This window comes from Onychomys torridus, chromosome 1 (genome assembly GCF_903995425.1).
Source record: "Onychomys torridus chromosome 1, mOncTor1.1, whole genome shotgun sequence".
NCBI lineage: Eukaryota > Metazoa > Chordata > Mammalia > Rodentia > Cricetidae > Onychomys > Onychomys torridus.
Genome location: NC_050443.1, coordinates 30,777,856 through 30,792,125, shown reverse-complemented (window position 1 = coordinate 30,792,125; position 14,270 = coordinate 30,777,856). Strand labels below are relative to the sequence as shown.

The 14,270-nt window shown below is 50.8% G+C and overlaps 2 protein-coding genes across 2 annotated transcripts; one reads left to right on the top strand and one right to left on the bottom strand.

Annotated features, from left to right (window-relative positions):
- The first annotated feature begins 2,292 nt into the window (after window positions 1–2,292).
- Window positions 2,293–5,282, top strand: Ppp1r15a (protein phosphatase 1 regulatory subunit 15A). The gene is made up of 3 exons (XM_036189937.1): window positions 2,293–2,562; window positions 3,080–4,471; window positions 4,863–5,282. Exons 2-3 carry the CDS (start codon window positions 3,089–3,091, stop codon window positions 5,214–5,216), a joined length of 1,737 nt encoding a protein of 578 aa, XP_036045830.1. The 5' UTR covers window positions 2,293–2,562; window positions 3,080–3,088; the 3' UTR covers window positions 5,217–5,282.
- Window positions 5,283–5,592: 310 nt separating this feature from the next.
- On the bottom strand, window positions 5,593–13,240 carry LOC118593437 (tubby-related protein 2-like). Its single transcript, XM_036202910.1, has 10 exons — window positions 13,059–13,240; window positions 12,235–12,372; window positions 11,926–12,093; window positions 10,311–10,492; window positions 9,224–9,529; window positions 7,908–8,020; window positions 7,294–7,408; window positions 7,094–7,192; window positions 6,142–6,310; window positions 5,593–5,916 (listed from the first exon to the last, which is right to left on the bottom strand). The coding sequence occupies exons 1-10, from the start codon at window positions 13,147–13,149 to the stop codon at window positions 5,783–5,785; spliced, it is 1,515 nt and encodes a 504-aa protein (XP_036058803.1). The 5' UTR covers window positions 13,150–13,240; the 3' UTR covers window positions 5,593–5,782.
- Between the last annotated feature and the right edge of the window lie 1,030 nt (window positions 13,241–14,270).

Here is a 14,270-nt window from a genome sequence, read left to right as displayed (position 1 = left end):
TGTTTGGAGCAGAGACTTGAACACCAGGATACATGGGTTTGTTGTTACTGGGGTTCTGAGCTCTGGGCACCTTCAAGAGAGGTGTCCTAGGTCTTTGGAAGAATGGGGATTCCAACTCCTGAAACCTTGGGAAACTGGGATACCGCCTGGCTGGTGGGTGCCAGGGAGGTCTGAGCTGGAAGTCAGGACTGTACACCTATGGTCCACAAGTGTGGCCTTGACCAAACAAGGCAGTGATGGTCGGCACTGGACCTGGAAGGAGGGGAAGATAGTCCCAGTTTGAAACTTTTCCCTCAGGGCAGACTGATAACCTATTAGGAGGAAGGTATGGTGCCAGTATATTCTGAAGAACAAAGCTCAGAGTGTAGCTCCAGGAAAGCATTGCCCCAGGGTATGTGAGGCCCTGGGATCTATCTCCAGAAACCACACACACACACACACACACACACACACACACACACCACACACCACACACACACACACACACACACACACACACACACACACACACACCCCAGGTAGGGAGAGGAGGAGGGAGGTTGGAACTGGGTCTCTGGATCTAGATCCAGGATTTAAACAGAGCCCCGCCCCCACCAGAGTGCAGCCCAATCAGAATTTCAGTTGCTTAAACAGAGCCTTCATATAGTTTTGAAGCAGCAAAGGATGCAGAAGCTTGCCTATGAAGGCAAAGAAGTCTGTTTAGCAGTGTTCTCCATACAGTATGTACTGAGGCCATACTCATAACCTCTATATCAGGAAAGCTGAGGTAGGACACGCATTGGGCTGGGGCCACTGCTACCCTGTACACAGTGGGAGGATTGCCCAAATATCAAGGTTGGCCTGAGCTTGCAAGATGAGTTCCAGGACAGTGTGGACTATACTGTGAAACTGTCTCAAAACAGACAGAGACAGACCTACACACCAAAACTAAGCAAGGGCTTGAGAGCACTTGGTGCTCTTTCAAAGAACCCAAATTCAGTTCCCAGAACCCACAGAACCTCACAATCATCTCTAACTCCAGCTCTACGAGATTAGAAACCATCTTTTCATATAGAGAAGTGGTATGTGTGTGTGTGTGTGTGTGTGTGTGTGTGTGTGCATTTACATACACATATATGTGGAGGGAAAATACTCAGATAAAATATGTGGAAAAAAACTTTGTTTTGTTTATTTGGTTTCGAGACAGGGTTTCTCTGTAGCTTTGGAGCCTGTCCTGGACTAGCTCTGTAGACCAGGCTGGCCTCGAACTCACAGAGATCCGCCTGCCTGTGCCTCCCCAGTGCTGGGATTACAGGCGTGGGCCACCACCACCCACCCCGCTTTTCTTTTTTGAGACTGAGTCTCACTATGTAGCTCTGGTTGTTCTGGAACTCACTATATAAAACAGGGTAGGCTCCAACTCAGATCTGCCTGCCTCTCCCTCCCGAGTGCAGAGGTTAAAGGCATTTGCCATCATGGATCGCAAGGTAATTTTTTTTATTCCCCATGTAGACTTGACCAGTCTGGAACTAGCTGGCCTCCAACTCACATTGACCCTCTTTTCTCTGCCTCTTTAATTCTGGGATTAAAGGTGTACACTTCCACAGCTAGCATTTTAAAAAGTTTTTTAAAAAAATAATAAATAGGGGCTGGAGAGATGGCTCAGAGGTTAAGAGTGCCGACTGCTCTTCCAAAGGTCCTGAGTTCAATTCCCAGCAACCACATGGTGGCTCACAACCATCTGTAATGAGATCTGGCGCCCTCTTCTGTATACATAATAAATAAATAAATCTTAAAAAAATAAATAAATATACCTGGTCGGTGGTGGCACACGCCTTTAATCCCAGCATTCTGGAGGCAGAGGCAAGATATCTGTGGGTTCGAGGCCAACCTATCTAGAAACACCAAGAAAGAAAGGATAACAGACAAAAACAAACAACAAACAAAAACACTGAGTGTTTTGCCTTCAAATAAAAATCACCCCTGCCTGGAAAAACAAATGGCAGACGTGATGGTGCACGCCCTTAATCCCAGCACTTGGGAGACAGCAGCAGGAAGACCACTGATTTGGAAGCCTGTACGTGTCTCTCAAAAAACTAAACAAAAGAAACAGAAAGAAAAGAAATTAACTGGGTTGGGAAGACTTGTGCCTGGCTGAGGAAGTCCAGCCGCTTGCTCACAAGTTATTTTAAGATTGACAGCTCACAAGCTTTGTGGCGGCGACGTCACAAAGCCCGGAAAGTCCGCGAGACTTTCCTCTTCCCACCCTTCCCAGGGACCCCAAGCCCCGCCCCGTGACGTCAGCACCGCGCGTCGGGCTATAAATGCAGTGGTGCCGGTTCCTGCGCAGATTGAGCCGGATTCAAGCTGTGGACGATTGCATGCGAGACCCCGCTCGACCCCGCTCGGCCCCGCATCCCTTCGCCGGGACACTCCTTGCGGCAGCCTGTGACACCTCGCGTCCCCGAGCCCCACGCCTGAGGGCGACATGAACGCGCCGGCCTTGCGAGACCTCCGGACCCGCGACCGCTTCTGGCAGCCCGAACCGGCGCTCCTGCCCCCGGGGTGACGCGCAGCCCGCCGGTGCGTGGGGGATGAGGGTGGGAGGAGGCTAGAGAGGGCAGCTGGGAAAACCCAAGCCCCGACCCTTGGGTCTAAGGGAGGTTGAAGTTTAAACTCTACGATTATAGGAAGGGGCCTGGGTGCTAGGACTCTAGGGCCTGTGTAGAGCCCGGTAAAGGGAAGGACTCCAGGAGGAGTGGCCGGGCCCAAGAGGAAGGCAGAAGGTACTAGGGGCGTGAACACGTAAGCCTGAGGGGAGAAGGGTCCTTAGAAGCCAGACTCACAGGTGTGAGGAGGGCTAGGCAGGAACCCTTGACAGGGCTGAAGAAAGGTTCAGGAGGTTGTAGAACCCAGGGCCCAGAGTGTTGGGCATTAGGAGAATAGAAGCAGGTGACGCGGGTGGGTGTGAGCAGTGCTCTTAGGAATTTGAGGCACGGATTCTCATGTTGCTACTGTGACTATTTATATTACCATGACTCACGGCTGTGGCACAATACTATTTCCCGAGTGGCTTCTAAACAATTTCTCCTTTTGATAGCCCAGACACATGGCCCCAAGCCCAAGACCCCAGCATACCCTGCCCTGGAGGGATGCTCACTCCTACCTCCTGTCTCCACTGATGGGCTTCCTCAGCCGGGCTTGGAGCCGCCTGAGGGGCCCAGAAACCCCAGAGCCCTGGCTGGCAGAGACACTAACAGGAGCAGATCGGGTAGAAGCTAAACTTCTGCTGACACCTCCCCTCGCCCCTGGGAACCACCTCCCTCAGGGGGAGGCTGAAGAAATTGGAGCTCCTGAACAGGATGAAGCAGCCCAGGGGCCCTGCCTTCATGTGCAAGCCAACAGTTCCCCTCCTGAAACTTGGGGACTTTCAGATGATGAATACTGTGAGAAGCCAGGACAGGATGGACCTAGAGAGCAGGAGAGGGAACACACAGCTGCCCGGCCTAGCCTGCAAGGTGCTGATAAGAGCTTTGGGGAGGTGTGGGCTGGAGGACAGGCTGTGACTGAGCTGGCTTATCCCACTTCACACTGGGAGGGGTGTCCAGCTGAGGATGAAGAGGATGGAGAAACTGTGAAGAAGGCTTACATAACTCCAGGACACAAGCCCAGCACTTGTGTGTATTGTCTAGGGGAGGCAGGACATCAAGCCACGGAGGGAAAGGGAAGAGAAGATAAAGCTGACCTCCCCAGCTCTCCTTTAGGCTCCCACTCCAGAGCCTGCCAGTACCTCCAGAGAGAGGGCTCTGAGCAGGAGGGAGAAGCCAACCCAGAGCCACACGGGGCAGGGCAGGATCAGTCTTGCCAGAATGCGGAAGCTGAGGAAGAGGGAAACACTGAGGCTTCATCTTTGTCTGTCTGTACTGGGAAGGCCTTCCTGAACTCCTGGGTGTATTGCCCAGGAGAAGACACAGAGGACGATGACAGTGATTGGGGATCAGCTGAGGAAGAGGAAGAAGGCCAGGCTTTGCCTTCCCCTACCTCTCCTGCACATGCCTTCCTGAATGCCTGGGGGTGTCGACCTGGAGAGGACACAGAGGAGGAGGAGGACAGTGATTGGGGATCAGCTGGAGAAGACAGTATAGTTCAGACCTGTGCCACCCCCCATACAAGTGCCTTTCTGAAGGCCTGGGTGTACTGCCCAGGAGAGGACACAGAAGACGACTCTGACAGTGTGGTTTTGGATGATTCAGAAGCAGCTGACCCAGGCAGGAGGCCTCTTCAGGCCCAGGGTTGTCTACCTGGAGAGAAGACACAGGGATGTGTGGAAGCAGACCCCTCTTTATTCCAGGTGGCCTTCTATTTACCTGGAGAGAAGCCAGCACCACCTTGGCCTGACCCTAAACTACCCCTTCGACTGAGAAGGAGACTCAGATTGTTCAGAAACCCCACCCGACATCAGGACTCTGAGACTCCTCTACAGACCAGAAAGGTGAGTGGCAGGACTCCTTTTCTAAGAATTTGTAGATCAGGAATTTACACTCATAGTACTGGGATTACAATAGCTTTTCACAGTGCTTTTTATAAAAAAAATTATGCAAAAGGCTTATATTCTGAGTTAGGAGGAGGGGCCTGAGACCTGGAAATCCCTGAGGTGGGGTGCTGGAGGTGCAGACTCCAGGGACCCATGTGTTGCAACTTGTTACATGGGAAGACTGCGTTCACCCTGCTGCAATCTCCTGTAAGAGGCAGGAATGGTGAGTGCACTTGTGCTCATGGTATCAGGGTGACTCGGACAGTCAGACGGCAGGCAGATGAGTGTTCGAATACCACTTGTTACTGCGTGACTGATTTTTACCCCTTGCCTCTGCCCATCTGCCCAGGTGCGCTTTTCTGAGAAAGTCACCGTCCATTTCCTTGCTGTCTGGGCAGGACCAGCCCAGGCTGCCCGCCGAGGTCCCTGGGAGCAGCTCGCACGAGATCGGAGCCGCTTTGCCCGCCGCATTGCCCAGGTGGAGGAGAAGCTGGGTCCTTACCTCACCCCTGCCTTCCGGGCCAGAGCCTGGGCGCGCCATGGAAACCCACCCCTCCCTCTGGCCTTCACTCCTGCTCCTACTCAGCCTGGGCCCTGCTCCACCTCTGAGGCCACGCCCTTGAGCCAAAATGTGACCGCACCCTCTCCCCTTCCCAGGGAGGCCCCTCCTCCCAGCCAGGACTTTGGTGGAAGGCGGGGCTAACCCCAAGTAGTGTCCTGTTATTTATTGTTTTTTTAATAAGAAATAAAGCCTTTTGATTTATAGTGATCAAGACTTCAGTATGTGTTGGATCTTCCAGGGAGGCAAAAATGAGTTCTGTGTCCAAACCTGTTTAAGACCAGCCTGATCTACATAGTGTAGGGGGACACAACTAATCCCAGCACTTCCAGCTGAGGCAGGAGGATTGGCATGAGTTCCAAGGACTGACAGGCATAACCTATAGAGGAAAGCTGCCTCGAAAAAAAAAAAGGGAGGGTGGTAGATACAAGCAAAGGAAAGTTCGACAAAGGTATAAAAATGTCATAATGAAGCCCACTATTATGTGTACTACAAATAGAAAAATTTATTGAAAGACAAGGCCAGCCACAAAGGTGCATGCTTGCCATCCCAGGACTCCAGAGATGGAAGCAGGAGGATGGGGTGTTCAAGGACAGGCTCAGCTACATTGTTGGAGACCAGACTGAGTATCAAAAACTAAACAAGAAAGGAGGCCTGGCGTGAAGCTTTCTGCAAACTCACAGGACAGCTGGTGAGGGATGATAATTTATTCAGTTACACGCCAGTTTCCCATCGAAACTGGATAAGCAGATGGCGAAAGCTTGGAGCGGGCAAAGAGGATACTGAAAATCCATAGTGAATATGTTTGGGGCCACGCGGCCGAACTGGAGCACCAGGTAGTCCGCTGATGGGAAAACCAGGAAATAAGATTGAGTTAAACTCCGTCCTATGGCGCCACGCAGCTGCGTGTTTACCAAGCTAGGAGACTCCAGGAGCCTAGAGACTACATCTCCCAATAGCCCTTGCGACAGCGCCGCTCCCGCCCAGAGACAGAGGGGTGGGGAGGGGGTAGTTCTTAATGCCCCCTGTCCGCCCCCGAGCCCAGGTCTTCGGGTTGCTAGGAGCTCACGTAGATCGGGGTGCACAAGCTGGAAGTTCTTGACCGAAGCCCGAGTGACGCGACCGTGAAAATTGAGCACGTAGCCGCCGCTCTCGTCGCTCCAGGATGGGGCCTTGTTCTGCAGTAGGAGCGGCCCTTGTCTAGCACCCTTTTGTAGACTCAGTGTCGAATCCTGATCCTCGAGATACAACAGGGGCATCCTTGTTAGCCTAGCTGCAGCCCTCCTTTAAGTCCAGATGCACGTGCTACTTTTATTTATTTACTTGAGAACAATGTCTCCAGATGGCCAGGTTTGCCCTTTGGTGGTTTTGGAAAGGTTTCTCTGTGTAGCCCTGCCTGGCCTGGCATTAGCTCTGCACACGGGGCTGGGACTGTAGTTGCTATACTTAGAGGATGGGTTTGCGAAAGCACTTAACACAGTAACAATCACTGTCACGGTTATTATTACTCTGTCCACTGCCCTCCCGAGGCAGATCCAATGTCTTGGGCACCAATTCACCATCTTTGATAATGGAGTGAGCCTGAGCCTCTGCCTCCCAAGTGCTGGGATTAAAAACAAATTATTTAAAAAACAGGGTCTCAGTTGGGGATTTAGCTCAAGGGTAGAGCACATGCCTAGTAGGCACAAGACCCTAGGTTCCATCCTTACCTCCTACAAAAAAAACAAAACAAAACACAAAACAACCTGGGTCTCATCTGTAGCCCTATCTATCATGGAACTTCATATTTAGATGAGGCTAGCCTCCAACTTACATGGTCTTTCATCTCCCTCTGGGAGAGCAATACATGAACTGTTAACCACTGAGCCATCTCTCCAGGCCTAGACCCACAATTTTGGGTCTCAAGCCTTTTCTTCCAGAGAAGGGACTCTGGCAAAGCCATTCAATGTGACCTGCAAACCATGGGTTTTCTTACCCATTCTCCTCTCATAGTATTGCTATTCACAACCTTAGAGACTCACATTTTGTGGCTGGACTCTCATCCTCTGCTTCCGCCTGTCCATTCCTGGAAGGATCACAGTCATTTTCCGAGGTCCCCGGAATCCCAAGACATTGCTTTCCTGGAGGGTTAATTGATTATATCCCAGTTGGCCTAGCTCCTTATGCTCTCTTACCTAATGGCACCCCCTTCCTTCATCTGTGCCTCTGCCAGGATACTTACATAACACACAACTCCCAGCTTCTTTCTGATCCGGGAACTGTCTGGGATCCAATAGTTCCTCTCAGGGTTCACCCCATTATCAAAGATGGTAAACTTTGTGCCCAAGATATTGGATCTGTCCCAGGAGGGCAGGGGAGGAGAGTAATAAAAACCAGGATAGTGATTGCTACACTATGTTAAGTGCTTTCTCAAACCATCCTCTAAGAAAGAAATCACAGTCCAGTCCCAGCCCTCTGATTTTTCTGTCTTCCTAGCATCCCACATTGACTCTTTGGGAACCCTCTTCCATCTAGGAAGTAAGAACTCACACACTCCAGTCCGCTCTCCCCACAGGAACTGAGGGGTCCCAGGCCTCTGCCTATCAAAAAGCTAAACATCTTAAATGCCAGCCTATGTTCTTGGCATCCAAAGCTTTCATGTTTTTTCTTTCCCACCTGTGGAACTAACCACAACCTGCAGAACTACAAAACCCATCAGGCTTTAGTGCAGGTCCTGTGTTGTGCACTACAGCCTCTTGGGAAATGAAGTCCATTGGCCTGTTTTTTGCTGGCTTCCTGCAACCTGTTGCCTCACCACATACTAGGAGGGCCACACACCAAGAAGGCTTCACTTACCTAACTTTGCCCACAAAGTTGTTCCCGTTGCGGGACATATCTTTGGGATCCAGAGAGATGAGGTAATTTGAGGTTTTGCATATTTTCCTTTTCCGCCCAGCCAGAAGGAAATGCTGCAGATCAGAGAAGAGACTTCAGGATTGAGTTTTGATATATGTCTAGAGCCAGGGTCCTGAACACAGCTCTGAATAAGGGAAGGGCTATTTCTGGAGGTGAAGAAGGCCACACTGGGAGAAGACTGCTCAGCGGGAGAGGGGAGTAGCTTTGCTATAGAATGGAAACACTTTGAGGGGTCCAGTTTATTCCAGGATTGGGTAGGGTTTGGTAACCAAGAACTCAGGTGGATGGCTGGAGAAGAGACTTAACTCAAGTGGGAGGGAGGTGTGGTGGATATGGACCAACTCTGGAATGGAAAAGGCTTGGTTACAGGAAGGACCTAAGCTACTAAGTACTGAAAAGTTTGAAGTGCTGAGGTGGGTGGGGCTTAGACCTGACAGGTACTAAGTGACAGAGACCTGAGTCCAGGGGGAGAAAAAGGTGTGGAAAGGGTCTCACGTTGTTGTCCTGGCTGGGTTGGAACTTATTAATTTGAAAGGGCTGGCTTCCAACTCAAAGGTCTGCCCTCCTCTGCTTCCCAAGTGTGGGGGATTAAAGGTATCTGCCGCAACACCCTGGCTCTTTTTTTTAGTTTTTCAAACATACATCAAGTTAGGTCAGGAGGCTGGCTTTGACTCTTCCTTTATATACAAGGCTAACCTTGCTCTCCTGACCCTCTCTGCCACCATTTCCCATGTATGATTAGGTAAATACTTAGATGCCACCACACCTGGCTCTAGATTTTTTTTTTTTTAATGTTTTTGTTTTTGTTTTTGTTTTCGAAACAGGATTTATCTGCAGCTTTGGAGCCTGTCCTGGACTAGCTCTGTAGACCAGGCTGGCCTTGAACTCACAGAGATCCACCTGCCTCTGCCTCCTGAGCGCTGGGATTGCAGGCATATTCACCCATCGCCCGGCTAGAAATTTTTAACCTTGTCCAAAAAGGGGAGGGACATGCTCCTGGAAATTGGGGTTTTTGGCCCAGAGAGATGGCTCAGAGGTTATGAGCACTGACTGCTCCTCCAGAGGTCCTGAATCAATACCCAGCAAGCACATGGGGGCTCCCAACCATCTGTAATGACACCTGGTGCCCTCCTCTGGCCTGCAGGCATACTTGCTGTATGTATAATAAAGCTTTAAAAAGAAAGAAAGAAACTGGGGCTTGTTTCCTTTTCTGTCGCTCAGTGGGAAGGCTCCCACCACCAGGGGCCAGAGCTTACTGCCACACCGTCCTCGGCCTCCTGGTAGAGATAGTAAGAAGGGAAGAAGCCCTTGTCCATGCCATGCTTGTTTCGGATGATGCGGCACTGCACCACGTGGTCCCGAGGTGCAGGGAGCAGCACATAAGCTTCCACATCCTCCCCCAGCCGAGGGCCTGGGGGGCGGGCCGCGGGACAGGTCCAGGTACAAGCACTGTGCTTGCTTGCGTCCTTAGTGTCTTGCAAGACCTCGGACCCCACTGGAGTGCTGTCTGTCCCTGCTGACTCTGAGGCCTCTGAGCACACTTTCTTCTCCAGGTCTTCATCCTAGCTCAAGTGCAAAGCCACAATTGAGGGACAGTCAGGCTCGGCCCTGCAGACTAATTGGCTGTTTCAGCTAAGGGATGACCCTTGAAGACCCATGGCTTCTTGTTATTAAGCATGTCAGCTAACCCAACCAAACAAGTTGGCCAATCTGCTGATTAGTCAAACGTGCAGCCTCATTAGCTCACACAAACGGTGTGAGGTCATACTCTAGACCATGTAAAGCCAGAGTACCTGCCAGTGAGGTTGTTGGGCATGACTGAATAGTATAGTACCTCTGTCTGCCTAGATCACGCAGTGAGGGGCTCAGGTGTGACTCAGTGGTAAGAGCACTGGCCTAGCAAAGCACTTGACCATGTTTACTATAAAATGAGCCTTGTAAGCCTCACACCATTAATTACAGCACTCGGGAGGCAGAGACAGGCAGATCTCTGTGAGTTCAAGGCCAACCTGGTCTAGAGAATGAGTTCCAGGAGACCTAGGGCTGTTACACAGAGTAACCTCATCCTTAAAAACAAAAGAAAACAAAAGACCTCCAATTCACAACTTGTAGTCTCTATAATTTGGCACCTGTCTACGGCGATTTTTTTTTTTTTTTTTTTTTTTTTAGAGGACTAAGTCTCTTTATGTACCCCAGGTTGGCCTTGAACTCTCAGTGAATGTCAGCCTCCTGACTGCAGGAAATGCAAGCATGCACAACTGTGCACAGATTTTCACCATGGTTGTGGCTCCTTCAGCTAGTGTAATACCCTGTAGTTTGGGCTGCAGATTTAGTTCCACCTACCCCCAGGTCAGAGGCTGGACTCCTTGTTTCTATATCCCTTTGTGCTGTGTTTTCTTCCTCCTCACAGGATGCCAAGTGTCCCTGAATGCTACCAGCGCTCACTAGAGGGGCTGGGGCCGGACTGGGTGCCTTAGGTTCAAAGGCAGCATCCTTGGAGTCAACCTCTTCCTCTTCACTGATCCCTAAGGGGCAGAAGTGGTCACAGGTCAGGATATCTAGTCCCAGTTAGAGGAAGGTCAGCACTGTCGGCTAGACAGGACAAGAACTCCAGGTCCCAGCTGCTTTGCCAGGCTCTTCGACCACCCTCTCTGCACTTCCTATGCACATGGAACCTACAAAGACTAAAATCTGCCACCTGATCTCGCAGAGTCAGTGTCTCACTGTGTGGCTCTGGCTTAGCCTGAAACTAGATTTCTAGACTGGGCTTGCTTTGAACACAAGAAATCCACCTGCCTTTGTCTCCAGTGTTGGAATTAAAGGCATGTGTCTCAGTTCCTGGTCAAAAGTAAACAAGTTTGAAGAAAAAAAAAAAAACCAATAAATTGAAGGGCTGGAGAGATAGATTAACAGTCTAGGGCACATTCTGCCCTGGTAGAGAACCCAAGGTCAGTTCCCAGCTCTCAAGTTTCATGGCTCACAAACACAGCCAACTCCAGCTCCAGTGGGTCTGACATCCTTTTCTGGTCTCTGTGGGAACTGCACTCACTTTCACAAACATACACAGATGCACATACGCAAAAATAAAAGGAATTAAAATAATCTAATCCACACAGTGGTGGCCCCTGCCTTAAATCCCAGCACTATTGAGGCAGAGGCAGGCAGATCTCAGTGAGTTCAGAGGCAGCTGGGTCTACATAGTGAGTTTCAATACAGCCAAAGCTACCAAGAGAAACCCTGTCTTGAAAAACCAAAATAGGCCGGGCTGTGGTGGCACACACTTTTATTCCCAGCACTATGAAGGCAGAGGCAGGCAGATCTCAGTGAGTTCAAGGCCAGCTTGGTCTATAAAGCAAGTCCCAGGACAGCTTGGGATACACAGAGAAACCCTGTCTCAAAAACCAAAATAAATAAAATAAAAATTAAAAAGAAAGAAAAACCAAAATAGCCTTTCAGTCGTGGCACACACCTTAAACTCCAGCGCTCAGGAGGCAGAGGCAGGTGGATCTCTTTGACTTCAAGGCCAGTTTGTTATACAGAGCAAGTTCCAGGACAAGTGCAAAAGCTACACAGTGAAACCCTGTCTCAAAAAACAAACAAACAAAACATAAACATAAACATAAACATAAACATAATAATAATAAATCATCGGTGTGGTACAACAAGCTTTTAATCCAACACACAAGGAGGCAGAGGCCAGTGGATCTATGTGAGTTCAAGGCCAGCCCAGGTATACATAAAGATTGATGAAATCCATCCAAAACTGAGTTTAAACACATGCATTTGATGTGGTGATGGTTTTACATCCGAGTACACTGTGTGACAGGGACTAAACATCTTGACAGATGAACTGGGAGACCCATGAGTTCTGACATCTCACATAAAGCTGTCAAAGCAAGGATGACAATCTGTCATGCGAACCAGGGGCCAGATTTCACTCCCCTGTCCCCGAAATTACCAGGTCCTGGGGAGGCTAACCAGCCCCTGCAACGGGTTGCCAGATGTGTCTTGGGAGGTGGGGGGATGACCGGGATGTCCTCCATGGTCACTTCCTCCACATCTGAATCTAAGCAGTCTGGGAGATAGCACAGGTGGTGGACCGCAGCGCCATCGCCCTGAGTGTATACTAGAGAAAAAGGAGTTTCAGATTTGGGGTCCTTTGGTGCAAGAAGAGGGAGCTGTGGACCTGACACCAGCGTCAGAGGAGAAGGACGGAATCCTGAACTTCTAAGGACGCATGCTCTAAATATCAGGGGCCTAAGATTACCTGCTTCTCTGGGTGGCAGAAGGGGGGCCCTCTGGCCACTACCATCTCTGACACTGCTCTTGGAGACCAGGGCACTGGGGGCACTGGAGGGCAGATGTGCCTGGGGTACGTTCTCCTGAAGGAAAGGACTCCCTGCACCTGGGAGAAAGTACAGAGAGGCCCATTTAAAAAGGATCTACTGAGTAAGGCAGGAGGATTGCCTCAGACCCTCCACTACTTAACAAGTTCCAGCCAGTGATAGTATGGGACCATCGCCCCCCCCCCAATTCTAAACAAAAACTCAGTAGTAAGTAAGGCACGATCAGGAGTGTGTAGCCCAGGGTTTGACCCATATCACCACGAAAAGCAAACAACATGAACTCCATTCTACCAGCAGATCTTCTGCCTTGGGGAGTCCGAGTTCCCTCAGACTCTACTAGGTTCTGACACACCCAGTCACACTGGATTCTTTTGGGTCCTCTGGCCCTCCAGTTGTTCTAAACTCTGCCTGGTTATTGTCAGAAGACCAGGTGATCTCAAGGGCCCAGCTTTATTGGAGTGGCTCCTAAGAAAACAATTCTCTGCCTGGGGATCCACGAGGCCCCACCCCTGTTCCCTCAGAAAGCTCTACACTCAAGTCCCACCCCTATTCTCTACCATAAACTCCCTCTCCGGATGCAATTAGGCCCCACCAGTCCCATTAGGACACTTCCTGACATCTATAAGGCCATCCCTCTGGCAGCCAGCACCATCCACCCAGTTCCCGCCCTGGGCCTCACCAGGCTCCACCCTCCAGTGCTTACTAGACCCCGCCCCCGAGCCCCCATAAATCCCTTCCATCAGACCAGATCCCCAGCTGCTGTCACACTGGAAGCGATCTTCCCCACGCCTTGGTCGCCTGGGCCTCAGGGAAGCATCAGGATTGGCCTGAACCATGAGGGGCTCCTGGCGCTTCCTGCGCAGTTTCTTCTCCAGTAGCTGTTGCTGAAGGATCAAGAGGGGAAGGAAGGTGGGCGCAGGGGTAAGGCTGGCCTGGGAGAAGTCAGGTACCCTTCCTCCATTGGGGTCCCAGATATCCAGTCCTCTCCTGTCAGATCCGATCTCTCTCCACCTCCTCCTCCAAGATCTAGGAGTCCAGCCCTCTAGACTGTTCCTTAAAAATTTCCTCAGCCTGGGCTGCCTTCCCAACTGAGGCAGGAACACTTAAGTATGCCTAGACAATTTGGTGAGACCCTGTTTCCAAATACAAAGGTGGGTATAAAGGCTCACACCTGTAGCAAGTCCAGAAACACAAGGAAGAGGGTGGGAGCCAGTCTGAGGTCAGCATAGGTTACAGAGCGGCTCTTGGGGCCTGAGAGGACTTGGTGGGTAAAGGTGCTTGTGCTCCCATCAGGCCTGACAACCTGAGTTTGAGCCCTAGGACCCAAATCCTCAAAGGAGAGAACCCGTCCTGCAAGCTGTCTCCACTACTCACCAAGGCATGTGTGTGTCCTCTACCCTTGAGTAAATGCAACTTAACAAAACAAAGCGAGTGTGGTGGCTCACACCTGTAATTCCAGCACCCAAGATGCAAGTTTGAGACCAGCCTGGGCTAGGCAGCAAGGTCTTGTTTCAAAAGAAAGCCGAATGCCTACTTTCTCTACTTTCTCTTTTCCTCATTCGAGAACGTGAAGTCCAGAGAAGAGGAACATGGGACCGGGGCTCTGAGCCTCCTGGGAAGAGTGGGATCCGGGGCCATACCTGTTGTTCTAGCTTCTGCAGCCTCACACCTGAGAATTCATCCTCCAAGGTTCTGCGGGAAACACAGGCTGGTCACCACAGGCAGATTTGCCTGTTCAAGAGCCCCTCCCCTTGACCAAATTGGGTTCTTAGCCCCAGTGATGTCACAGTATGTGAGGGACCTGAGCTTTCTAGGTCAGTTATGACTCCCTTTCTCCCAGCTGCTCCCCTTTAGGACCCAACCAGAGGCCCCAGGCTCTAGCACTCTCAGGCGCCGCAGACTTCAGAGTCCAGATCCCCCGCACCTTCCTGAAGACAGTTTGAGCCCTGAAGCTGTG